Source organism: Tenrec ecaudatus, chromosome 15 (genome assembly GCF_050624435.1).
Source record: "Tenrec ecaudatus isolate mTenEca1 chromosome 15, mTenEca1.hap1, whole genome shotgun sequence".
Lineage (NCBI taxonomy): Eukaryota > Metazoa > Chordata > Mammalia > Afrosoricida > Tenrecidae > Tenrec > Tenrec ecaudatus.
In genome coordinates, this window is record NC_134544.1 from 40,059,470 (window position 1) to 40,086,150 (window position 26,681).

General features: G+C 46.5%; 2 protein-coding genes across 5 annotated transcripts in view; both read right to left on the bottom strand.

Moving 5' to 3' along the window:
• Positions 1-15,173, bottom strand: part of MOCOS (molybdenum cofactor sulfurase) — a 64,740-nt gene extending 49,567 nt beyond the window's left edge. Inside the window, exons 1-2 of the mRNA XM_075532572.1 lie at positions 14,890-15,173; positions 240-329 (exon numbers count right to left, since the gene is read on the bottom strand). Coding sequence (XP_075388687.1) covers positions 240-329; positions 14,890-15,040 — 241 coding nt within the window. The 5' untranslated portion in view covers positions 15,041-15,173. The remainder of the gene's footprint in view (positions 1-239; positions 330-14,889) is intronic.
• Positions 15,174-22,582: 7,409 nt separating this feature from the next.
• Positions 22,583-26,681, bottom strand: part of ELP2 (elongator acetyltransferase complex subunit 2) — a 46,321-nt gene continuing 42,222 nt past the window's right edge. For 2 of the 4 annotated variants that reach the window (XM_075533256.1, XM_075533259.1), the window contains exons 20-22: positions 26,495-26,628; positions 25,947-26,057; positions 22,583-23,471 (exon numbers count right to left, since the gene is read on the bottom strand). In XM_075533256.1, coding sequence (XP_075389371.1) covers positions 23,309-23,471; positions 25,947-26,057; positions 26,495-26,628 — 408 coding nt within the window. In that variant the 3' untranslated portion in view covers positions 22,583-23,308. The remainder of the gene's footprint in view (positions 23,472-25,946; positions 26,058-26,494; positions 26,629-26,681) is intronic. The other 2 variants (XM_075533258.1, XM_075533260.1) reach the window with 1 other exon arrangement.

Genomic DNA, 26,681 nt, shown 5'->3' on the forward strand with positions numbered 1-26,681 from the left:
GAAAAGGACATCAGGCTGGGACAAGCAGCAAAGCCTCACAAAAGGGAAAGGCCTTCCACAAGCTGGAAGGACACGGTGGCTACAACAAGGTGCTCCAACACCGGACACTGTGAGGCTGGCACCGGACTGGCTGGTGTTGCGTCCCATTGTGCTGAGGGTCACTGTGACTTGTAACCCACTCGATGGCGCCTAGCAACAGTGTTCCATGCCAAGGTTAGTGCCGGTGTGGTGTTCTGTACCGTAGATGTTTTTCAGAAGGTCGTCTGTGAAGCTTGTGAGCTGGCTCTGGGCGAACAGCGTGGCTCCAGCATGGTCCAGGTAAACGGTCCCTGAAAGCAACCAAGAAGAGGCACAGTGTTATTTTGCAGAAGCACCCAGGCATTTGACCTCAATCCAGATTGAGTGAGCCAGACGTGGACCCATTGGTTGGATTTAGACATAAGGCACCAAGCCATCGATGTATCTGAATTTCTCGGATCATGAAAAATAAAATCAGTTGCCATTGAGTCCGCCTGTGCAGAGCAGAACTGCCCTCTGTGGTTCTGGGGCTGTGGTCTTCCTGAACCGGACCGCTGGACCTTCCTTCCAAGACACCTCAGTGGGTGTGCAGAGTTAGTAATTGATCCCCTAGCCCTGTGGGCCACTTGATCCCGGTGTGGGCACGAACACTAGAGAGAACTGAACTTAAAGGACCTTCAAAGCCCTTGGAGAGCCTTTCTGATTAACCAGTTCTCTGGGAAGCTGGCAGACGGGTGTGATGGAGGATGGTGGAGATAGTTCATATCATGGTTCACCATCCATGCCCAACCCCCTGCGCTGCAGGTTGCTCCCAGCAGCCCCCCACACCCCCTGGTGGGTAAGCTCTGCTTCTCCCTGAGCACATGAGCTCTGCAATCAGCCCTCATCAGAGGCGACAGGGATCGCATTCCAGCTGTTCTCAGACTTCAGAAATGCACATTCAGATGAGGCTGAGATGGCATGTTGACCAGCCAGATTGGCAGAGTTCAGAAAGTCGGACAACGCTCTGTTTGAGTGAGGGTGTGGGGACATCAGCCTCTGTCATGTAGCTGGTACGAAGGTAAATTACTACCACTTCTTTATGGGACTTAATTTGGTGACAACGCCACATTCTACCCCACTCATTCGTCAGTTTACCAGACGGGGCGGCTTGCGGGTTGCTGGGACACTGGCAATGATGTCGAATGCCAGCAGGTTCACGTTTCAGCGGAGCGTCCAGCCCCAGAACAGATCAATGTAAGGAAGAGGCAGTCCATTTCTGAAAATGTATCCACGGAAAACATTCTGGGTATCACACCCTGCTGGCTGGCAGATGAGCCCCTCAGGTTGGAAGGCACGTAAAATATGACTAGGAAAGAGCTGCCTCCTCAAGGCAGAGTCTACCACGATATCATGTAAGGAACACGCATAAAGTTTCCTTTCCGAAGGGACGAGCCCTAGGGGTGTGGTATGTTATGCATTATGCTGCAAACCACAAGGTCGGCAGTTTGAAACCACTGGCTGCTCTGTGAGAGAGAATGGGGCTTTCTATACTCATCGACGGTGACAGTCTTGGAAGGCCAGCAGGACAGTTCTAGTCTGACTTTAGCATCGTTATGAGTCAGAATGGACTCGATGGTGGTGAATTTTTTGCTGAGAGGACACAGCTCAAAATGAAAAGAAATAGCACCAAACACTCATTCATAATCAGAACATGTTATGTAGAAAGTATGAAAGTAGGAAAAATTGGAAGTTATAAAAAATGAAATACATAAAGATCAGTATTTCAGGCTGACTAAATTGAATTGATCAACAGAAATAGACTGGTGTTGGCCATTTTAAATCAGACAATCATATGGTTTACTATGCCAGGAGTAACCAATCCAAGAAGAAGGTGTCATATTATCATCAAAAAGAACACTTCAAGATCTATCTTAACATAAAGTTCTATCTGTGACAAAAGATCAGTTAATACTATTATTGAAATTGTTGCACCAACCACTCAAACCAATGAATTGAAGAACTCTACTAATTTCTTCAGTCTGAAGTTGGTCAAACATGCAATCAAGATGCATTGCTAATTACTGGTGATTAAAATGGGACAGTTAAAGACAAAGAGGAAGCATCAGTAGTTGGAAAATAGGACTTTGGGAATAAAAACAAAGATTGAGATTTCATGGATAGAGTTTTGCAAGACCAATGACCTTTTCATAGCAAATATTTTTCAAGAACATAAATGGTGACTATACATGTGGACCTCACCAGAAGGAATATACAGGAATGAAATTGATTTCTTCTGCAGGAATAGACAACAGAGATGTTCAATATCATCGCCAAAGCAAAGCCAGGAACCAACAGTGGAACAGACCACTGGCTGCTCATACAGAGGTTCAACTTCAAGCTGAAAAACATTGCAACCCATCCATGAGAACCAAATATATCCTGCCTGAGTTTAGAGACACTCTCAAGAACAGATGCGATGCACTGAACACTGATGACAGGAGACCAGGTGAGCCTTGAAATGAGGACATCAAGAATGAAATTTGCTTTCATCAATGAAGAAATAAAAGATTCATTAAAAAGACAGGAAAGAAAGAAAAGATCAATACGGATGTCAGAAGCAACGCTGAAACTTGTCTTGACATACCGTAGCGAGAGCAAATAGAAGAAGTAATCATGTAAAGGAGCTGAACAGAAAATTTCAAATGACAATTTGAGAAGACAAAGTCAAGCGTTGTAATGGCCTGGAGTTATAAAACAAAAGGGAAGGCCACATTCAGTCTACCTTAAGCTGTAGGGACAGAGTAAAAATGTAAGCCTCAGGTTGAAAATATTGAAGGATTCTAATAGCCAAATATGATGCAGGAAACATGGCAACATATGTCCACTATGCTTGATACAATTGATGTATGGATTGTTAGAAGAGCTGTAAAAGCCCCTAATAAAATGATGGAACAACAAAAACTAAAAACTAAAATAATTATAATAAGATTTTAAATGGATGCACTAAGTCCCAGTAAATGAAACATGTACCTATGGGGGGAAATATGGAAGGAAAACAATTAATGTGCCCAAACCAGTGATTAACATTCAACTACTGTAAACGGTAACATATGATCACATAGTCCAAGCTACACTGAAGGCATAAGGCAAAGCGAGACTCCAGGAATTTAAATGTTTTCAACAAGCTGATATGGCACCAGAAGCACTCTCTAGACTATGACAAAAATTTTGAAACACAACTTACTAAATGAGATCCATAATTATGCCCATTTGGTGGGGGGGGGGAAGTGACCCAATAGAATGCAGGAATTATTGAGCAATACCATTCATATGACCTATGAGTATATTTTGCTAAAGACAATTTGAAAATGGTTGTAGAACAAGCCCAGGGACAAAGGAACAACAAGAGATCTAAAATCAATGGCAAGGAGGGTGTAGAACACCTGGTGGGGTTTAATCAAGTGCAAAGTAGCCGAGAGGAGTTACTGAGAGCTGAATGAAGGTCGAACATGATAGTGGGACAAGAGGAAAGTAAAAGGAAGTAGAGGAAAGAACTAGGAGGCAAAAGACACTTATAGAGGTATAAAGATAGGCATGTATAGATATAAATACATTAATATAAAACAATAAGGATATAGGTCTATGTACATATATTTATATCTTAAGTATCAAGGTGGCAGAAGGACATTGGGTCTCTACGCAAGTACTCCCTCAACACAAGAACACTATGTTCTAGTAACCTGGCATTCTGTGATGCTCACCTTCCTGACACAATCACTGAATTCAAAGTAGGTGCATAAGCAAATGTGGTAAAGAAAGCTATGGTACCCAGCTATTACAAGATATAGCACCTGGGGTCTTAAAGGCTTGAAGTTAAATAAGTGGCTGTCCAGCTGGGAAGCAATAAAACCCACATGGAAGAGGCACGCCAGCCTGTGTGATCATGAAGGGTCGATGGGATTAGGTACCAGACACCAGAAGGCCCCAAACAAACAATCATATCGATGTGAACAAGGGGGGTTGGAGTGGAGATCCAAAGCCCATCTGTAGACAATTGGACATCCCCTTACAGAAGCATCACAGGAAGGGAAGCCAGCCAGGGTGCAGTATAGCACCAACAAAACACACAACATTCCTCAAGTTTTTTAATGCTTCTTCCCTATCATGACCCCAGTTTTTACCTTACAAATACAGCTAGACTGGAGCATGCACACTGGTACCGATAAGAGCTCTTAACACATGGAATCTAGGACAGATAGACCCTTCAAGAACAATACTGGGAATAGTGATACCATGAGGGTAGGGGGAAGGTGGGAAGAGAAAGGGGAGAAAGGGGAAACAAGCACAATGATTGATGTATATACCCTCCCCAGGGGGCAAACAACAGAAATATGGGTTAAGGGAGACAGATTAGTATAAGATATGAAAATAGTTTATAATTTACCAAGGGGTCACGAGAGTGGGGGAGGGAGGTAAGAAAGAGTTGCTGATAACAAGGTCTCAAGTAGAAAGAAAATGTTTGGAAAATGATGGCAACATATGTACAAATGTGCTTGGCACAATTTATGTGTGGATTGTTATAAGACCTGTACAAGCCCCCAATAAAATGATTTATAAATATTTTTAAATGGTTGTAGAGGTACAGCCAAAACATCAAAGTAGATTCAAAGAGGACAGGTAATGAAGGAGCATCCACGGCTGATGTCAGATGGATCTTGGATGGAAGCGGAGAATATCAGAACAATGTTATCCGGGCTTTATTAAGCATTCAAATGGATTTGACTGTGTGCATCATGACCACTATGGATAACACTGCAAAGAACAACACTTCCCTGGGCTCCTGCAGAACCTCTGCATGCTGCTGCTTCCAGGAACAAAACAGGTGGAGAGCGCATGACTTAAAATCCAGAACGGTGGAGAGCAAATGCCTTGAGAATGATTGGGGCAGGGAATGTATGGATGTGCTTTATACAATTGATGTATGTATATGTATGGATTGTGGTAAGAGTTGTTTGAGTCCCTAATAAAATGTAAAAGAAGAAAAGAGAAAAAAATGATTAGGGCAAAGACTGTACAGATGTGCTTTATACAATTGATGTATATATATGTATGAACTGTGAAAAGAATTGTATCAGCCCCAATAAATTGTTAAAAAAAAAATCCAGAACGGTGGGCGTCAGGGTTGTGCAAAGAGGAATTTAGGCACTTACTAACCAGGGTTATGCACTTACAAACCAAGTCTACGGAACACGGCCTTCGAAACGGATTACCCCTCAGTGTAAGGGAAACAAAAGTCTCCCCAAATGGACCAAGAGACAACACCTTGGTTTGCTGAGAACAGAGTGAAGTTGTCAAAGATTTCATTTTTCTCCGATTCAGAACTCGTGTCCAGAAATCAATTGACGTGCTGCACCGGGTGAGTCTGCTGCACAACGCCTCTTTAAAGTGTGATAGAGAAAAGAGGTCACTTTGTGCACTAAAGGGCCCTGGACCTGAGCTAAGCTCCAGTCCTGTCAATCACCTGGATCGTGGACAAGGAAGAGCACAGAAGCAGAGGTGCATCTGCATGGTGGTGTCAACAAAGAAGACAGAGAGTACCAAGGATCGCCAGCAGAAGAAACAAGTGTGTCGTGGAGGAAGTGCAGCCAGAATGTCCCTCAGATACAAGGGCAAGACTTCATCTGACGTACTTTGGACGTGTTATCAGAGAGACCAGTTCCTGGAAAAGGACATCACGTTTCAGAAAGTCGATGGTCAGCAAAACAGTGACAGACCCTCAACCAGCTGGATGGACACAGTGGCTGCAGCAAGGGGCTCAAACGTAAGAGCTGTGAGAACGGCCCAGGGCCGGGCTGATCTGCTCTGTTGCCGGAGTCAAAGCCAACTCACTGACACCTAACCATCACAATTACATTTCTACTGGGAGGGTGGAGGGAGGGTGGGCTAGAAAGGGGAAACCGATTACAGGGAGCTACATATAACCTCCTCCCTGGGGGACGGACAACAGAAAAGTTGAAGGGAGACATCGGACAGTGTAAGATATGACAAAATAATAATTTTTTTAATTATCAAGGGTTATGAGGGAGGGGAGCATGGAGAGGGAGGGGGAAAATGAGGAGCTGATGCCAGGGGCTTAAGTGGAGAGCAAATGTTTTGAGAATGATGAGGGGTAACAAATGTACAAATGTGCTTTACACAATGGATGTATATATAGATTGTGATAAGAATTGTATGAGCCCCCAATAAAATGAGTTTAAAAACAACAACCAAAAAAAAAATTCTATTTTTAAATGCAAATGCCTTTTGACCTAGTAATTCCTCTTTTCAGAATATATCTTACAAATACCCATGTGAAAAAGAAACAAATGAGGATCTCTAGACAGTGTTGTCAACAATAGCAAGAGGCTAGAAATGAGCTAAATGTCTATTAAAAGTATTTAAAATAAAGAATGATTGTACTAGCCCCATCTCGTACTTTATCAGTATTCACATGGGAAAAAATTCTGAGATATGACACTGTGGGAACAGATTGTCTTAAGATGAATTCTGAGAAAGGAATATGTGCTAGTCTCTGAACGCCAAGAACCTAGCACAGAACACTGTTCTGCGCTTCTCAGTAACAGAGTACATTTATGGGACAGTCCGAACCTCATCTCCTTTTAAAAAAATCATTTAAAAATCATTTTTAGGGTGTGTATTGCTATGAATTGTCATGTGCAGGTTTTTATGTGGACATGTATGTTTTTCAAATCTCTTGGGTAAAAACCTAGGAGAAAAGTTGGGAGGCCACGTAGTTAGCTATTTCGAGAAACTCCCAAACAGTTCTGTTTTCCACAGTGGTTGCACAATTTTGGAAGCCTGCAAGCAAGGCACGAGGGCCCCAATGTCTCTACATCCCTGCCAACACTTGCTAGTGCTTTCCTTTTTTAATATAGTTATCTTGTTGTAGATGTCATTACATCAGTTCCAACTCATCGCCACTCTGTAAGGCACAGGACGGAAACAGCCTGGTCCTGCGCCATCCTCACAGTAGTCCTATGAGCCCGGTGTTGCCGCCACTGTGTCCGTCCATCCTGGGGAGGGGCTTCACTGACCCTCTACTTCAGCAAGCAGAATGTCTTTCTCCGGGGCTGGCCTCCTGTGTCATGTCCAACATACATGAGACGGAGTCTGGCTCTTCTTGCCGCTCAGCAGCATTCTGACTGTACTTCTCTCACGGCAGCAGGATTCATTCAAGGCTATACTTTGCCCATGGAATTGGCTTCACCCCTTGTCAAAAATCAGCTGACCATGAACGCAAGTGTTTATTCCTGGATTCCCAATCCTATACCATTCGTTGATCGATATTCTCTCTTTGAGTCACTATCACACTGCCTTGAATACTGAAACTTTGTTAAAAGTTTTTGCTTGACACAATGGATGTATGTATGGAGTAAAAATTGTATGAGCCCCCAATAAAATTATTTTTTTAAGTTTTTAAATTAAAAAGAGCGATTCTCTAACTTCATTCTTTTTTAAAGATTATTTTGGTTGTTTGGGGTCCTTTGAATTTTTACATGAATTTTAGGATCAGTTTGTCATTGCTGTAAAAAGGCAGCTGGGATTTTGATACAATTGTGATTCTGCAGAACAATTTAGCAAGTTTTGCCATTTTAACAATGTTAAGTCTTTTTTTTAATGTTAAGTCTTTCGATACAAGACCACAGGATGTCTTTCTGTTTATTTAAGTTTTTAATTTCCTTCATGGTATTTGTAGTTTTCGGTGTACGTGTCTTGTCCTTCTTTTAGAAAATTTATTTCCAGGTATCTTCTTTTTAATGCTATTGGAAAAATATTCTTAATTTCATTTTCATATTTTTCTTTGTTGTATACAGAAAATGAATTGATATCTCAAAGTTGACCTTGAATTCTACAGCCTTGCTAAACTATTAGTTTTACTTCTGAGTGTGTGTGGGGGTGTGTGTATTCTTTACGACTTTCTAAATATGAAACTGTGGCATCTGCAAATAGGATTAGTTTTACTCCTTTCTTTCTAATTCAGGAGCCTTTAATTTAATTTTCTTGTCTAATTAGACCTCCAATCAGTGTTGAATAGGAGCGGCAAGAGGAAACATCCTTGGGTTGCTCCTGTCCTTTAGGAGACACCTTTCAGTCTTTTAGCATTATGATGTTTCAACAGCAATAAAGTAAATACACTGCCATCAAGTCAATGCCGACTCATGGTAACCCTATCCAGTCAAGGCTATAAGTCTTTTTAAAAAAATCATTTTATTGGGGGTTCTTACATTTCTTATAACATTCCATACATCAATTGTATCAAGCATATTTGTACATATGTTGCCATCAGCATTTTCTAAACATTTACGTGCTATTTGAGCCCTTGGTATCATCTCTTCTTTTCTCCCTCTCTCCCTGCTGGGCTGTAAATCTCTCTGGAGGCCTCAGATAGACCCATCGTTTCCCCCTCAGAGCAGCTGATGGGTTGGAACTGCTGATCTCATGGTTACTAGTCCAACACTTATCCAAGAGCGCCACCGGGTTCATTGAAGTATGATATTAGTTGTGAATTTTTTGTTCATGGTCTTCATCAGGTTGATTATGTATCCTAGTCTATTGTGTGCTTTTCATAATCAAAAATAATTGAGCACTTACTGTATTATAAGTATTAAAGACAAACTGAACAAAGTAGGAAGTGACGTGACAATGGCGGAGGAAGACAAGAACTAAATGGATATAAATTGTGTCAGACGCTTGTGAGAGACCTAAGAAGCGGCAGAGAGCACCCTACCCTGCCCACCACGCATCCTGCTCTTAGTCACTATATCCTCCCACAACTCCCCCAATGACCAGACAGAACATTTCAGCACTTAAAAGTTATTTATCCAGAGCTGCCCCCTTAGTATTTTTATTAAAAGTACCATGGACAGCCAAAAGAACAAATGATCTGCCTTGGAAGGAGTACATCCCAAATGCTCCTGAGAGGCAAAGATGGCAGGACCTCTCTCGTGCACTTTGGACATGTTATCAGGACAGACTAGTTCCAGGAAAGGACAGGATGTTTGCGAAATGGAGAGGCAGTGTGAAAGAGGTAACTCCCCGCTGAGGGGCCGCAATGATGGACTCGGGCATCACACTTATAAGGACAGCGCATGCCGGGGCGGTGTGTCCTTCTGTTGTATATGGGGTCGCTACAAGTCAGAACAACTCCATGGCATCTGACAACACGAAACCAGCAGCCCTCAAGCCTGCAGGAAAGCGAGGGACTGCGAGGCCCTTTGTCCGTCTGACAGACACAACTTGCAGAGTGGGCCTGTGGGAGAGCAAAGAGATACTGCAGACCTCCAACCTGCACACCCTCCTTAATGGTGTTAACTCTGCATTTTTACTGGATATTATGTGTATAGGTGACTCTTCCAAACCAAGCTCACTGTCATCAAGTCAATGCTGACTCATAGCGACCCCCTGTGGGCTTCCAAGATGCTTGCGATTTATGGGAGTAGAAAGCCCAGTCTTCTCCCTCGGAGCTGCAGGTGGTTTTGAACATTCAACCATGCGGGCCGCAGAAGAAGGTGTAAGCAGTACACCACCAGGGCTACTGTAGATGACTATTATGGGTATATTATTTGGGGATAATGGGAAAGAAGGGAGATGGGTAGGGTCATTTTTGTTAAAATTTGGAGGCTGGTTGGGGAAATGGTAAAGCAATGAAAAGAACTAGCAGTTGCTGATTTGGTTCTATGTCCAGAATATTTCTCTCTCTTTTAAAAAGTCACTAGCAAGAGGGACCAGACTTCAACCCAGTGCTCCAAGATGTGAATGCAACATGCCGACATGGAGTAGGGAACCAGTGGAGAGGTCTGAGGAGCCAGCCCCAATCCCAACTACATGGACACCTGCCCCTCTCCCAAGAAGAATTTATTTCAGAGAACAACACTGAACATGCAGCTCCGGGAGAGGGACATATCTGATCAGAGCGCACGGGAACAGATGAAGGGGGAGGAGGAGAGAGTGGAGCACATCCTGGCCCACCAGGCCACCGTGAGGACAATGTTCCCACTCAGAGCAGTCAGTCGACAGAGAGGACTACATGGCCAGCCCCACTATGAGACACGACATCCCTCACTAACCCATAGCCCTACAGGGGACAACACGGGAAACACGGTGTGGGAACTGCGCCCGATCTGATCCCACCACACCGAGGCAAAACACTAAGGGGGTGCAACAGAACAGCAAGGGAACAGAGTGGCAAGGTCCCCAGTGAATGCCAAAGGTAGTCTTTGGGGCCAGGGCTAGGTGCCTCAACAGACTGGACTGGAAAACATTCCTAAAGGCCAACAAACAATCCTTGAACTAACTACAAGCTTTTCTTTCTTGTGTTTTATTTTGATTTTTTTGTCATTGTTTTGTTGTATATTGTTGCTTGGTTTTGCTCTGTCTTGTTTTTGTGCGTGTTATTATCTCTGCAGGTCTGTGTAAATAAGATAGGCTGGATGAACAGTCTGGAGGAGAAAACAACGGGACCAACAGTTCCAGGAGGACATGGGAGAGGGGGAGGGGGGGGGAAAGGTAGTGGTGTTAACAAACCCAGGGACAAGGGAACAACAAGTGATCCAAATCGGTGGTGAGGAGGGTGTGGGAGGTCCTGGTAGGGCATGATCAAGGGTAATGTAACCAAGAGGAGTTACTGAAACCCAAAGGAAGATTGAGCATGATAGTGGGATAAGAGGAAAGTCAAAGGAAATAGAAGAAAGAGCCAGGAAGCAAAGAGCATTTATAGAGGTCTAAATAAAGGCATGTACATACATAAATATATTTATATATGAGGATGGGGAAATAGATCTATGTGCATATATTTAAAGGTTTAGTATTGAGGTAGCAGAAGGACATTAGCCTCCACTCAAGTATTACCTCAATGCAAGAATACTTTCTTCTATTAAATTGGTACTCTATGATGCTCACCTTCCCGACACAACCGCTGAAGACAAAGCGGGTAAACAAGCAAATGTGGTGAAGAAAGTTTATGGTGCCTGGCTATAAAAAGATGTAGCATCTTGGGTCTTAAAGGCTTGAATGTAAATAAGCAGCCATCCAGCTCAGAAGCAACAAAGCCCACATGGAAGAACACACCAGCCTGTGTGATCACGTGGTTCTGAAGGGATTAGTTATCAGGCATCAAATAACAACAACAACAAAAAAACACATATCATTGTGTGTTCACCTCCCTGATACGATTGCTGAAGACAAACGGGTACATAAGCAAATGTGGCGAAGAAAGCTAATGGTGCCCAACTATCAAAAGATATAATGTCTGGGGTCTTAAAGGCTTGAAGGTGAACAAGCAGCCATCTAGCTCAGAAGCAACAAAGCCCACATGGAAGAAGCACACCAGCCTGTGCGATCATGAGGTGTCGAAGGGATCAGGTATCGGGCATCATCAAAACAAAATATCTTATCATAGTGAATGAGAGGGGTAGTGCAGAGTGGAAACCCAAAGCCCATTTGTAGGCCACTGGACATGAGAATGATGAGGGAAATGAATGTACAAATGTGCTTTACACAATTGATGTATATATGGATTGCAAATAGAGTTGTATGAGCCCCTAATAAAAATGATTTTTTAAAAAGCCTACTGCTCAAGGTCAACCTTTTATACTAGTTAAACTAAATTACAGTTAGGCTTTAAGATGGAAAAAAAAAAACCAGTAGCAGCGTAACGGAGGACGGTGCCGCCAACAGTATCATCCAGTGTATTTCTGTCTGACGTTCATGCTGTCACTTGCAAAGACGTTCCCAAACCTGTCATTTTTGAGATGGAAACTTCTTGAAGAGAATACATCTTTCTATTAGAAAGTATACACAGGTAGATTATTTTATCTTAAAACGAAAACGACAACAACAAAAACCCCTCCCTGCTATGGAGACCATTTCAACTCACAGTGACCCTACAGGACAGAGCAGAACTGCTCTTGGGAAAGCCAAAGGAAACAGAGGAAAGAACCAGGGGGAAAAGGACATTTATAGAGGTATAAAGACAGGCATGCACATATGTAAATATATTTCTGTATGACGATGGGGATATAGGCCTTTGTACATATATTTATATATTAAGTATTAAGACAGCAGATGGACATTGGGTCTCTACACAAAGTACTCCATCAACACAAGAACGCTTTTTTTCTATAACCTGGTATTCTGTGATACTCACCTTCCCGACACAATTGCTGAAGACAAAATGGGTGCATAAGCAAAGGTGGTGAAGAAAGCTGATGGTGCCCGGCTGTTACAAGATATAGTGTCTGGGGTCTTAAAGCCTTGAAGATAAATAAGGAGCCATCTAACTGGGAAGCAACAAAGCTCACATGGAAGAAGCACACAACCTGTGTGATCACGAGGAGTCAACAGGATCAGGTCACCCTGATGAAGGTGAGAGGGTCGGGGAGGAAGGGGAAAAAAAGAGGAACCAATACCAAGGGCTCATGTAGAAAGAAAATGTTTTGAAAATGATGATGGCAACATATATACAAATGTGCTTTATACAAATGATGTCTGGATTGTTACAAGAGCCGTGAGAGACCCTAATATAATTATCTTTTTTAAAAAGAGACAATAGTTTCATATTTTGATACTTTTGTTTAGTAAAAGGCTTTTATCATGTTGTAGAAAAATAAACTGCATCTAGTGCTGCATTTAAAAAATCTTTTTACACATGTGTTAAGTCTCTGAAAACTCTTCATTAAATGTAACCTTCATATTACCCTGTTGGTTTTTGTCTTACTAAAGCCATAGATTTATTAAAAAGCAAACAAAGGACCCTCCGCCTGCCCCCCAAATTACTCCTGTGCAGGAGGACAGTGAGAGGGAGGAGTGGTAATGGTTTGATTCTTTCCGTTGTGTTTATTTGCTGTCTTTTCCCCCAGTTTATTTATTTTTAGGAGACATTGAATTCTGTGCTCCAAGACTCCTAGTGGTAACAGTTTAGCTCACAGAAATTTATTTTGCCCAAAATGTAGACAAAATGGTGAGGACTTGCACTAAAACCATAGGGCAGAACCTCCATTCAGTTAGGGCCCTCCCTCCGAAGGCCTTCTGCGATCCTGGCACAGCGCCATGTGCAGTGGAGGGGGCAGAAAGTTCCCTCGAGACACAGGACTGAAGCCAGGAGGACTCAGACCTGCCTCTACTTTCCCAGGGTGCCAGGGCAGGGCGTGAGGGATCCGAGTCTGAGGGATTTAATAGGCGTGGTGCTGAAATAATTGCGGAGGCAATGATACAAGTTCAAGGATTTATTTAAAAAGAAAGAAGGGGGTTCCTCCCACCACAGGTGCAGGTGTCGATTGCACCAGCCTTTCCATCCTCGGGCAGAGTAGATTTCCAAAGCAAAAGGCTCCCATTGAGTGTACACTGAGGAACCAGTGGCCACCTCCAGCAGGGGAACGCGTCCACAGTAGAGAAAGGAAGTCTGGATGGGATGCCTAAAGGCCCTCAGCCTCCCCAACCTTCCACCTTACACAGGAAAAAGGGGCTACAACCCTCAGAGGGGGGACAATGACTTGTAAATCATGGTCACGGTTCTGCCATAAAACTAAAAAGACCTCTGCCATCGAATCGATACTGACTCGTAGCAGTGACGCTATAGAACCGTGTAGAACTGCCCTGTGGGCCTCAGACACTGTAACTCCTTACGGGAGTAGAAAGCCTTGTCTTTCAGTGGGGTGGCTGGTGGGTTCGAACTGCTGTCCATGTGATTAGCAGCCCAATACATGACCACTCCGTCCCCAGCCATAAACGGGATGAAAGTGCGGAGGCGGAGTCAATCCGACTGACAGCAGCCTGCAAGCCACAGCAGAGCTGCCCCGCAGGGTTTCCAAAGCTGCGCTCTTCAGGAAGCTGACTGCCACGCCTTACTCCCGCAGAGTGGCTGGTGGGTTTGAACACAAGCCCTGGAAGTTAGCTTCGAGAAGAGAGCTTTACCCACAGCGCAACCAGAGCCCCTTCGAAAGGATAGCAGCTACCAATGAATGGTTCATCACGACAGAATAAGAGTCCGCATCCCTGTTCCGGGCACCACGACCTGCCCACGTAGCCTGTACCCCCACTTGACTCAAGAGCCCCAGCCCCGAAGCCCTCGGCCCAGTTGCAGGGGGCTGGGACTAGCCACAGGGCCCTATCACACTGGATCTCCATTTCACCAATCTCCTCCTCCTCGCGGCCCTTCCACCGGAAACCTCCATCCTCCTCCAGTCCCAGTGTACTATCCCTGAACGAAAGCTCAAGTTGCGCAAGGAACAAATTGTCAGGGCTCGGCAGCATTGTTCCGAGGACCAGCGCCTCTGGCGGGCCCTCCGGGGAACATCCGGGACTCTGCCGGGAACGCTCGGGCCGGCGTCCTGCGGTCCCGGCCGGTGGGCACTCCGCATTTTGCAGCCAAAGCTCCGGCTGGACTTTAGACTTAGGGATCTCCGGGCAAGTGACGGCAAAGGGGACCCCCAACTCTGCTCACGAAACCAAACCAAACCAAAGTGCCATCGAGTCCACGTCGACTCACAGTGACGGTAGGACAGGGCAGACCTGTCCCGGCCAGTTCCCGAGGCTGGCACTGCTTCCCGGGAGGAGAGAGCCCAGTTCCCGAAAGGCAGGGAAGGGACGAGGTCTGGGCAGGCGCTGCGCTACTGAAATGTCAAAGGGCTAGCAAGGAGTCTTGGGGTTGCCGGCGGGATCTCGGGGAGCAGGGTTCACGAGGCGTCCCCCCCGACCTTCGACCCCCAACTGTACTCCTGGCGAGGTGGTGCTGCTCACGCCTGGGCACCAGGCTCCTTCCACGTCGGTTCCAGAAAGCGCAGCGCCCTGGTGGCCCCAGCGCAGGTGCCCGCCGCCCAGGCGCCCGCTCACCTGCCAGCCGGCTGAATTCGCGCTCCCGCAGCTCGCGCAGGCTGAGCGGTCCGTCGTCCCCGTACCCGTAGGCGAGGCGCGGCGAGCTCGAGTCCCGGAACGACTCGAAGGCCAGCAGCTCGGCCCCCGCCGGCGCCGTCCCGCTGGCCATGGTCCAGGCACTCCCGCCCGCCGCGCTGTCCCTGTCGCAGGGGCCACGGGAAGTGCTCGAGGCCGGTCCCTCCGGGGACTCCTCTCAATGACCGCACCTCCCCGGTGACCGCGCCTCCCCGCTGACCGAACCTCCCCGTTGACCGCGCCTCCCCAGCGACCGCGCCTCCCCCGGTGACCGCGCCTCCCCGCTGACCGAACCTCCCCGGTGACCGCGCCTCCCGGCTAACCGCGCCTCCCCGGCGACCGCGCCTCCCGGCTAACCGCGCCTCCCTGGTGACCGCGCCTCCCGGCTAACCGCGCCTACCCCGCGACCGAGCGGCGCGCTGACTCAAGACGTTGCTCCACTTTCTGGTCCTGCGACTTTGCGGCGGAGCCCGCGGCGACGCCCCTCGCCCCGGGACAGGGACTGGCGAGGAGCGGCCACTTGCTTCCTCCTGCTAGGCCTCCGGGAAGGCGGCGGTTCTCCACGCCGACTGGCCCCGCGGAGCCCGGGACCCCTGGCCGCGGCGGGGACCGGCGGTTTCGGGGAGCCAGCTGGGCGCAGAGCCGAGGAGGAAGAGGACGGGAACCAGGACATTGTGCAATTCGCCCTTAGCGGCCGCGCCCGCGCACCCGGTGTCGCACAGCGGGACTGGCGCTGCCACTCTTCGGGTCCGCACTGGGGTGACTGACGCACGGAGACACCGAGGGGCGCGGTGCAGGGTGGGCGCAGGCTGGGGATGGGCCCAGTTACAATCGGGAGAGGGGCGTTTAGGGTGGGGGGACGGCGATTGTGCTAGGGCCCCAGGTGACTGGGCTCAGCTGCAGGCCACGTGGGGGACCCAACGTGGGGACCTAGGCAGGGCGCTGGCCCTCGGAGCCGACAGCAGTGAGACGGGGTGGGACAGACGCTTAGGGCAGTCGCCCACCGTGTGGAGGTGTGAACTGTGGACACCTTGGGGTGTTGAGGATGTAGATACCTGCTCCCGGCCCTATTTTAGGGCGCCCCTGGGCTCCTTTGGCCTGTAGTACAGGAGTTTCGAAGCACCTACCTAGTGCAGCCTTGCTCCTCCCACCCCAGACCTGAGACACGCCTTCCCGAGAGCCACAGACTGAGAGCCAATACCTGGGATAGCCCCATGTCCCACGCCCTGTACCCACAGACCGCGGAATCCCAAGACCTTACTTGGCCTGCAGTATACTTGTGGGCTATGAGCCGATGGGCTGAATGTTGGCATTTGCTCATTCGCACCACCGTCCACCCAGAACGACACACCTTTTGACCATACTGCCATTGGTAACTTTGGGGATGCAAACCCCTTTCCACTGCACACCCTCCGGTAGATGGGACTTTGGGTGACCACAAGAGCACCCTGTGCCTGGCTGGCCTGGGCGCACGACCTGTACCAATCATTAAACAGGTGGCTCTCCCCAAGGGGATGCAGAGACTCAAATGTCAGAACTAGATTTAGCACCTGGAGCATCAGTCTCCAGAGCCCCAGGGAGTGAAGTAAGCTCCAGGGCAAGCCCTGGGGTGCTTGGGGCCTTTATTTCCAAGTCTCCAAATTGGGAGGGTGGGGGTGGTCCTTCCAGCAATCAGTGTGGGTGATTCTCACGCCTTCTTAAAATGTCCTGTGTGCCCATGGAGAACCTATTCTTTGATTCTGACAATAGCAACTCTACTGTAGCTATAGGATTTCTGAGGCTGCAAATCTCCGCAGAAACAGATCGCCTTCTCGCTCTCCCACAGAGCGGCTGCTGGTTTGGAAACACTGACCTCATAGCCCAAGGATTGTAGCTGAGTTTTAAGCCTCCTGATAAAACTCCCCAGGAACCAATTAAAATGTAAAATCTGGTTCATTTCCTGTGGGAGGGGCCTGAAATTCTGTATTTCTAAAAAACCCAGCTGCTACTGAGACCTCAGTCCATGCTGCGCACTCTGAGGGGTGTCTAGGCCATTCCTGGGAATGTAGGAGGTAACTTCCCCATCAAGGTATGCAAGGTGCTGTAGAAAACAGTAAGAGAGAAAGCTCTGCTGGGTGGACCTTTTGTAGGATGTATTTTTCCTACTGGGCAAGCACTCGCTCTTAGTGCATCCAGTGGAGTCACTTGGGAAGGTTCTCTTTTGTAAATGCAGTTTCTCCAGAACCTCGTTTTTTGTGATGGCCAATTTAAGAGAATAGCGTGCAGTTGTGAAATTTTGTTTCCTGATCAGGAAAAAATATTGCAAAAACTGCCGTAGTGATGTTGAACATAACTTACAAAGAGTGCTATGGAAAAAACTCAAGCGTACCAAGTGGTTTTCTTGTTTCAAAAAGGTGAATTGACAAACCTCATTCTGGATGTATGTAAAACTTCCCGATGGGATGAAACTGTAGGCTCATAGTGCATTTGGAGTTCATTAACCAGGTCAGACTGTTAATCAAGCTTTCTATTTAGAGGTTCTGAAAAGATTGCATAACAATGTGGGACAAAAGGCCTGATTTGTGGCAGGCCAGGGACTGGTTTTGCCACCATGACAATGCACCTGCTGTCATCTCAGTGTGCCAGTTTTGGGCAAAAAAACAGCATTGCCTCTTGTCCCCCACACCGTACTCACCTGATCTCTCACCTGCAACTCCTTTTTGTTTTTGCAAACGCAGTGGGACATGAAAGGACAGCGATTTGACAACACAGAAGAGGTGAAGGGAAAAACGAGGGGAGGTGCTGTCAGCCGTCCAAACAGATGAGTTTGAAAAATGTTTCCAAGAATGGAATTGCAGATTTGACAAATATGTGTAATGGAGAGTACTTTGAAGGTGATATGGTTGTTTTGTTAAAAAAAAAAAAAGAAGAAAAGTTAAATACAAAATTTTGGGGGGAAATTTTTAATTCCGGTTTTTTGGGGGGCACCCCTCATTCAGCAGCAGTCACAAATCACCAATTCACGGGGTTCTACCTGAATGCGGTTGCCCTCGTGAATGGGAAAGTTAGAATAGATAAATCACCGAGCTGTCACCAGTCGGGAAGCACTTGGATGCTCCTGTGCACTGTCCAGACAGCTGCAGGGAAACCACCCCTCAATCGAAGTGAGCCTTTGAGACGCAGGAGGGATCTCATTACCGGCAAGACCCAGGAGCAGAGGGCCTCTTCTGGACCCAAGATCCCTACACAGTGAACCACCGGGATCCAGAAGGCAGCTCTACCACCAGAGGAGCAGCAGCAGGACCGGGAGCCAGAGCATGGAACAGAGTGAGGGACTTGCCACCTCACGGAGAAAGTTGAGTGCTTCTGTGCAGCTGGCTGGCTTGGGGAGTGGGGTGTCTCCGGGCACTTAATTGGGGGAAGGTGGAGTTGCTGACCCATGGGACTTAAAACGTAATGCCTTCACTTGGGGCTTCGTTGGACATGCATTACTGGCTAACTTGAATGAACATGTCCTAAAAACACTACAGTGAGCATTTCTGGCATTACAGCTTGTTAACTTCCTTAATAAACTCTTTAATCATGAATTTTTTTGTGAGTGCTTTGTACTGATTACAGTAGCTATTAGCACCCACAGAAGTGAAATAGAGAACACTAAGACTTGACACCGAAGTCAGCCTTAGGTGTGCTTTCAGGTAGCCTTAGCGGGAAGCGTTCTGTGCTGGAAAGGGATCTCGGGGACTGCATCCAGTGCACCTGCGCTGGGACAGTCCGTCTCCTGGAGCAAAGCCATTAGAAATCCAGGCCACCGAGTCCTTCCTGCACAGAATCAGAACGAATCCCAGCATGCCCCTGGAGATGAAGACCCACACTCCCACTGCCCAGCAAGAATGTACTTCAGGACACCTCGGTCTCTGAGCATGGGAGGCTCACTGTCTTAATGTGTACAAACCCTGTCACTCACACACACACACACACACACACACACACACACACACACACACACACACACCTGGCTGAGGGGACGAAGTCCATTTACCACATCAACAATGAAGCACTGCAGTGTCCAAATGTGGGCGGCCACTTTTCTCACAGCTACTGAGCACAACTGAAATGATGTGTACATGGAAGATAGTTGATATTTTACCAAGACTTTGTATGATACAAAATATGAACATCAACATAGCCACATGGAAGAAGCACAGCAGCCTGTGTGATCATGAGATGCCGAAGGGATCAATTATCAAAGAATAAAAAAATCATATTGTATGCTCTCCTCCATGATACGATGCTGAAGAAAAATGTATGCATAAGCAAATGTGGCCAAGAAAGTTGATAGTGCCTGGCTATCAAAAGATATAGCATCTGGGGTCTTAAAAGGCTTGAAGGTAAACAAGCAGCCATCTAGCTCAGAAGCAACAAAGCCCACATGGAAGAATACACCAGCTGGTGCGATCATGAGGTGTCAAAGGGATCAGGTATCAGGCATCATCAGAACAAAAAATCTTACCATAGTGAATGAGGGGGGAGTGCGGAGACGCAAAGCCCATTTGTCGGCCACTGGAGACCCCCTTACAGAAGGGTCTTGGGGAGGAGACGAGCCAGTCAGGGTGCAATGTAGCAACAATGAAAAATACAAATTTCCTCTGGTTCCTAAATGCTTCCTCTCCCGAACACCCCCGCCCCACTATCATGATCCCAATTCTACCTTGCAAGTCTGGCTAGACCAGAGGATGTACACTGGTACAGATAGGAACTGGCAACACGGAATCCAGGGCGGATGATCCCTTCACGACCAGTGGTGTGTGATGATACTGGGAAGGTAGAGGAAGGGTGGGTTGGAAAGGGAGAACCGATTACAAGAATCCCTGCGGGATGGACAACAGAAAAGTGGGTGAAGGGAGACGCCATGGACAGGGAAAGATATGACAAAATAAAAATTTATAAATTATCAAGGGTTCATGAAGGAGGGGGGAGCGGGGAGGGAGGGGATAAAATGAGGACCTGATGCCTGGGGCTTAAGTGGAGAGCAAATGTTTTGAGAATGATGAGGGCAACAAATGTACAAATGTGCTTTACACAACTGATGTATATATGGATTATTATGAGCTGTATGAGCCCCTAATGAAACAATTAAGAAAATATGTATATAAACATCTCAATATTTTTCATGCTGTCCACTACAATGATCATTAACATTTTTGGATATGTGTTAAAGGACATGTTGAGAGAAATTTCACCAGTTTCTTTGACTTTTGTTATGTGGCCATTAAGATACTTTAACATTGCCTATGCCAAGTTCATATTGTATGTCTACTAAACTAGAAATACTGGTTAGGGGTTCGTCTAGAACCCAACACTTAAGGCAATGCCAACATTACTTAACTCTTTGGAAAGCAACATTCCATGTTAGAGAAAAGCATCAACTCCCACCAGGAGGATCTCCACCCCCGTCGTGCAGAGTCTTTATTCTGTAGTGTGCAATCCAGTGCCAACTTACTAGACGTCCCCACGTTCCAACAGGCTGGGGAATCAGCACTGACTCTCATTCCCTTCTCGCTCACCTTAAGCATTCGCCACCTGATTCTCAAACTGCCTAACCCCAACACTGTTACAGCCCCTCCGTCTCCTCCCTGCCCACTACCCATTCACTGTTCACTCCCCAGACTATCACTTCATGTCAGATGACTCAGAACTCCATTTTGTTGGCGCCTACTTATGCCAGAAGAAAGGTGGGCTTTCTACTGCGAAACTCACAGGGGCAATTCTATCCTGTCCTACACGTTGCTATGAGGGGGCATCGACTCCATGGCATGGACTTTGGGTTTTTATTTCAATGTTCTCTATTAACAAGCCCTGAGAGAAGAGTCTATGTACGGTAAAAAAATTTTATGCACCATTTCAGTGTCTCGATTATTAAAATGTCCAACCAGGGTGTCGCTGGGGAATCAAGGGCATGAGCGCTGGAAGCTCAGCCAGCATCCCTTCCCAACCCCAACCTGTCCCGTCAACTTGAAATTGAAGGCAGGGCGGGATCCCAGGCTGCGGGGAGAAGTGCTTTCAGATGACGTGGCACAGAGGCCGTGACAGGAAGGAGAGAACTGTGCTGTCTGAACTGTGGCTGCTGCGGATTTTGCTGACACAAAAGAATGTGTCATCTATCTGGGGTTGGACAGATCCTAGCAACTTGATCCTGTTATTTCCGGTATTACCTGTATGAGCACATGACAACCTAGGAAATGATCTGAAATGTCAAGTTAGAAACAAGTGGATAGCTTTCACTTATATTTCCCTGTCTTATCCAAGTGCCTGGTTCCTTTTTTTTTGGTAAGATGTACTCAAATTAAAAGAATAGCAACACACCAAGCCCTGAAGATGACGTTCCTGCATGGAGCTGCTAAGGCACAGAGAGGACTGTAGGGTCAACAACAGCTCCTTTGCTGGAGCACAATGAGGCAGATGACAATACTGGGGACCCACGCAGGGAGTGAGTCCAGTCTGAACCCCTCCACAGTGGGGCAAACCAAGAAGGGAAGGTTACAGATCATCAATGGGAGCAAATCCAACCCACGAAGCCCCCGAGGAGCCTCCAAAATAGACTTTAGGCTAGGAGGGGCAGTTCCCTGAACCCCCCGGACCACTGGGCAGATAGTCATAAAAGTCAGCAGGCAGACCTGGAACTATGGATGCATTTTTTGGGTATCTTTTTCTTGGATCCTTTGTTTTCTTTCTGTTTTGTCTTATTATTGTTTTGCCTACCTATAAGATAGCCATGGGGAGCAAGCCTAAGGAGAAAGGTGTGGGGTGGGGGAACAGGGGAAGGGAGCAGGCGGGGGAACAACTAGGGAATTGAAAGCAACATCGAGGATGACTTACAGATCCCAGTGCTGTTGGAGCAACAGTCATCTAGCTGAGAGGAAATTACCAAGAGACAGAAGGAGGGAGAGCGTGATGGTGGAAATGAAGGAAGGTAAAAGGAAACAGGAAAGATCTAGGAAGCAACGCTATGGATAGAGGTATAAGCATCGATGTGTACATAAGTAAATACACTTGCTCATGAAAATATAGTGTCTGTGGTCTTAAAGGCTTGAAGTTTAATAGGCAGCCATCTAGCAGAGAAGCAACAAGCCCACATGGAAGAAGCACGGCAGCCTATGTGATCAGGTAACAGGCATCAGAAGACCCAAATTTAAAAAAAAATTGTTGAGAAAAAAGGGGTTGGGGCAGAGACCCAAAATCCCTCTGTAGACAATAGGACATGCCCTCACAGAAGGGTCACAAGGAAGGGATGAGTCAACCAGTAGGCAATATGGCACCAATGCAACACACAATATTCCTCTAGTTCTTTGAGACTTCCTATATCCCCCCACCCCTCGCTATCATGACCACAGTCCTGTCACTCACTTCTGGATAGACCTCAGCATGTACACGGGTACGGATAAAGAGCTCAAGACACATGGAATCCAGGTCAGATAAACCTCAGGTACCTAAGTGGGAATAATGACAACAGGAGGGTAGAGACGGGGGGAGAGGAGGGGAGGAAGGGGCAATCAATTGCAATGATTGATGCCAACACCACCTTTACCTTCCCCCCACCCGCCACACACACAGGGGAACGAACAACAGAAATGTGGGTGAAGAGACACAGCGGTTGGTCTAAGACATGAAAACAAAAATAATTTATAATTTATCAAGGGGTCATGAGCGTGGGAGGGGGGAAAAAAGAGGAGCTGATACCAAGGGCTTCAAATAAAAAGTAAATGTTTAGAAAATGATGATGTACAATATGCTTGATACAAGTGATGCAGGAATTGTTATAAGAGTTGTAAGAGCGCCGATAAATTGGTATTAAATAATAATAACAGTAAAGCAAAGGACTTGCTGACGTTCACAAACACAATTTTCTGCCAAATTCCTGGTAGTGCTGGTGTGCCCTGGGAAGAAGTCAAGCCTCACACACTCTGAAAGGAATTTATTGACAAAAGGTGTCACCGTAAAAACCAACCACTCCAGATTTCCTCTTGTTTTATTGTCTACGCTCTTCCCCTGAGGAGGGTAATAAATAATGCCACGTCCCAGAAAGGGGTGCATGAAAGAAGACCCAAAATGACATCATCACAAAGTTCAGTAATGGATACAGGAAACTCAGGGGCTCCTACGCCGGGACTCAGAGGCAGCTGTGCAGGTCCATGAGCCCTGAAAGTAGGGGTGAGTACATAGCACAATCCTGCGGAAAGGGCCCCCGCCATCAGCAGGTTTCAAAGGACCTATGACGACCAAACCTCAAATGATTAAAGTAAAGACAGGTTACATATTTACACCATAGGTTATTTAGAGACTCCTCTGGTTGGTTTCCTGAAAAGACTTGTAGTGAGTAAGCCCGTTACAGGGCGCATCTGTTGACTCTATGTATCTTCACGGTGTGATCGTCACTGCAACTTGCAAAGTCTAGCCATTGGGCGCTGTCGGCTTCATCCTCATCCTGCTCGGGTTTCCCACTGCAATTCTTCCAGCAGAGTTTAGTGACAGCGAGTGTATGACCTTGGCTGAAAGGAAGGGAAAGAAGCATGAAGTGGCTGCCCACGGAGACTATCAAGCGTTTCACTAGGTGTCAACCGCATGGAAGCCAAATCTGCAAATACCAACGTACAGGGCTCCAGGATTTAAATACCTCATTCGTGTTTGAGAAATTGTAGTTTAACCTTGAAAATGCCTTGTTTTATACTTGATCTGTCCAATTACGTAACTTATATATCGGCTAATGATAATACAAAAAAGAGCAAAGAATCTGTCAACTTTTATTTTAATAATCAATGCTCATATTATTAATCAATAATAATCAAATATAATAATAATATAATCAAATAATATAATCAAATATAATAATAATAATCAAATATAATCAATGCTCAAATTGTTATTAGTGGTCTTTCAGGTAAGACTAAATAAGTGTACTTTAAAGAATACAGCTTCACAGCCTGTTTGCTACCATTTGGTTCTTCTGCCTTCTCTGTGAGGGCTACAAGCAGCTCTGGTGGGATAGTGGGTCACGCATGGGCCCTTAATCACAAGGGCAGTGGAAAGAGACAGGGCTTCCACTGCAGTGCGTCCCAGAAGCCCACAGGGGCAGGGGCAGTGCTGATTTGCTCCACAGGGTTGCCCTCCCTTAGCATCAACTCCATGGCAGTGAGAAATCAAAAAGGAGTGCATGGGTTGCAACTTATGCTTTTCTTGTTGGGTAAAGAAGTGAAAGGTTTAATGAAATGCCCAGGGGCACATGGTGAAAGCAGCCTGGTTTCTAAGGTGACCTTTAACTGCATGGCCTTGAGCAAGACACTCATAGTACTACCCTACTCCGAACACACCCAAAGAGCGGTCGACAATGCTACCACACAGAAGTAAATAAATTAATAATCCCCGTGACAATCCAGCCTTTATACATATCTTGCAAATTAGCAAAAAACCCCTCCTCCTGCCAAAAAAAAATAGGAATACAGTGAAGAACTGCAGTGGGTTTTTAGCCAGCAAACACTGAAAACACCACCACCAGGGCACACACGTTTTATTTTCAGATGCTAAGAATCACCCGATGCATTTTAAGGCAGGAAGACACGAATCCAGGATAAACCTAAAATAACTGTAAGACTGATGTTCTTTTGTCAATCTTTGATAAAACAGTATTTCACATATTATCTTATAGTAATAATAAGTAATCTAGTTTTAAGTATAATTCCTAAAGTTTCAAAAGTATTTAGTGAGCAATAGTAAAAATTGTCTTATTTCAAAAAGGAATACTCTGAGCGGTGCCATCCTGCAACAAATATAAATAGTCGACTGTCTCCCAGAGTTACCCCAAGGGACGTTTCTAATGCATTTGGTTTTGTTTCGGGTAACATATCCTATTTAGAATATAGGAATCTGAGGAATCAATCTACAAGCCAGTATTTGTTTATATTCCTTTTTATCTATTAGTAAAACCACCACAAAAACCAATTTTAGTTTGAAACATATTTGACAACAGACAGGCCCGTGAGGTCAACAGCAACACTGGTGAGCCAAATGCTCCAACAATTAATGAATGATAACCAGCATTACGGCCGCATCTAGCCCCAAAAGCAAGCTCGGGAGGTGGGGAGGAGCCAGAAAGAAAGACAGAGGGTTGTGGGCAGAGTCCAGGGAGGGAGCAGGAAGAATATGTTAACAATCAAAACACCGCAACTGATGTTACAAAACAACAATGTATAAAAACTGTGGAAATGGAAAACGAATGTGCTTGATCTAAACACAATTAAAATGAAAATTATACACTTAAAATTTGGTAAGCGGAACATTAGCATTCCAAACAACATAATGTGGCAAATCAAACATTGTTCTCCAAGAAAGCAGGAGACTGCAAAGGTTGTGTAAAAACACAATGGGTCTGGGAACCGACGGTAATGATTGACTTATAATACCCGTACCCCTACTCCAACCCGCACCCCAGAGGAGGGGGACGGATAAGAGAAACGTGGGTGGAGGGAGTTTCCTCAGGCCACCAGTTTGCTCCTTCGGGCATCTGAGCTGATGTGACGAGAGTCGATTCAAGGAGGTACAAAGAACCGACCACATTCTAAAGCTTCGGCTGACAAAGCCTGGGCAGGTGGGGTTAGAGCACGCCTATATGGACGCCGGGAAAGGCTGCAATGTGACTGGCATCCGTGCCACTGCGAGGCCGCCAACGTCACAGATGCGGTGTCCCCCTTGTCGCTGCACCGCACTTGTGGAAGCCAACTAATTGGTGGGAGGATGTTGTGTGTATTTCCACCACAATGAAAATGAAACAGAAACCCCCGCCTCTCTGAAAATCCCTTCCGTTCCAAAGGCAATGTTCCGCACACAGACAGCGGGCCAAGTGTGGAACGCTCGAGTTACACACCCCTTTCTAGAGAGGCAGCCACAGAACAGAAACTGGAGCCATGAAAGTGACGCGAGAGACAACAAATTCAATCCACTCTGACGGAGGGAAAACAGAAAGGCAGTACCTTCGACTTGTTTCTACACAGAAGGTCCAGTCGTTGATTTCCGGAAAAGTCTTCTTCCAGCTGTACAAACATATCTTCCCACGCTCTAATCCCACGGCAATAATGTATCTGCTTTCATAGGGGAGAAAGCAGAGAGCAACTAATTCAGCCTGAAATTTCTGTTGTCTCCATCAACCCTTTAAGTGGTTCCAGCTGCCCTGCCTCACAAGAACTGGAGGGCTTACCGGCCAGCACAGGCTCCGGTGCCGGCCCAGTCTGCTCTACGGGGGCACGCAGGCCCTGCCCAGCTCCCCACCAGCAGGCTTTCTGCAGCTAATTCTCCCAGACACGGCCGAGGCAACTCTACAACTGCGCACTTGGTTACTACAAAACGCTTAGTCCCACTCCCACTCCATCACTACTCTCAATCATGCAGTTCTATTTAAAATTCTGAGAAGCATACACATTACAAAAAAAGTGTCAGAAGCTAAGAAGTGTCTAAAGAATGAGACACCGAGGGATTCTCTTAAATAAAGCGCATAACCAAGGCCGCTGGCCCAGAGACTCACCGCTGGGAAAGGCTGAGCACCGGGCAGGCGCTGACGGCTGTCACGGAGCCGCCCACATCCAGGACGGAGGAGCAGGGGCCAATGCTGGGATCTGTGGAGCCTCCGCTGGAGTCACACGTGCCCCAAGCAACCACCTGAACAGAAAGGCCACGCTCGGTAAAGCTTCCTCAGGGAGGGATTCTAGCAA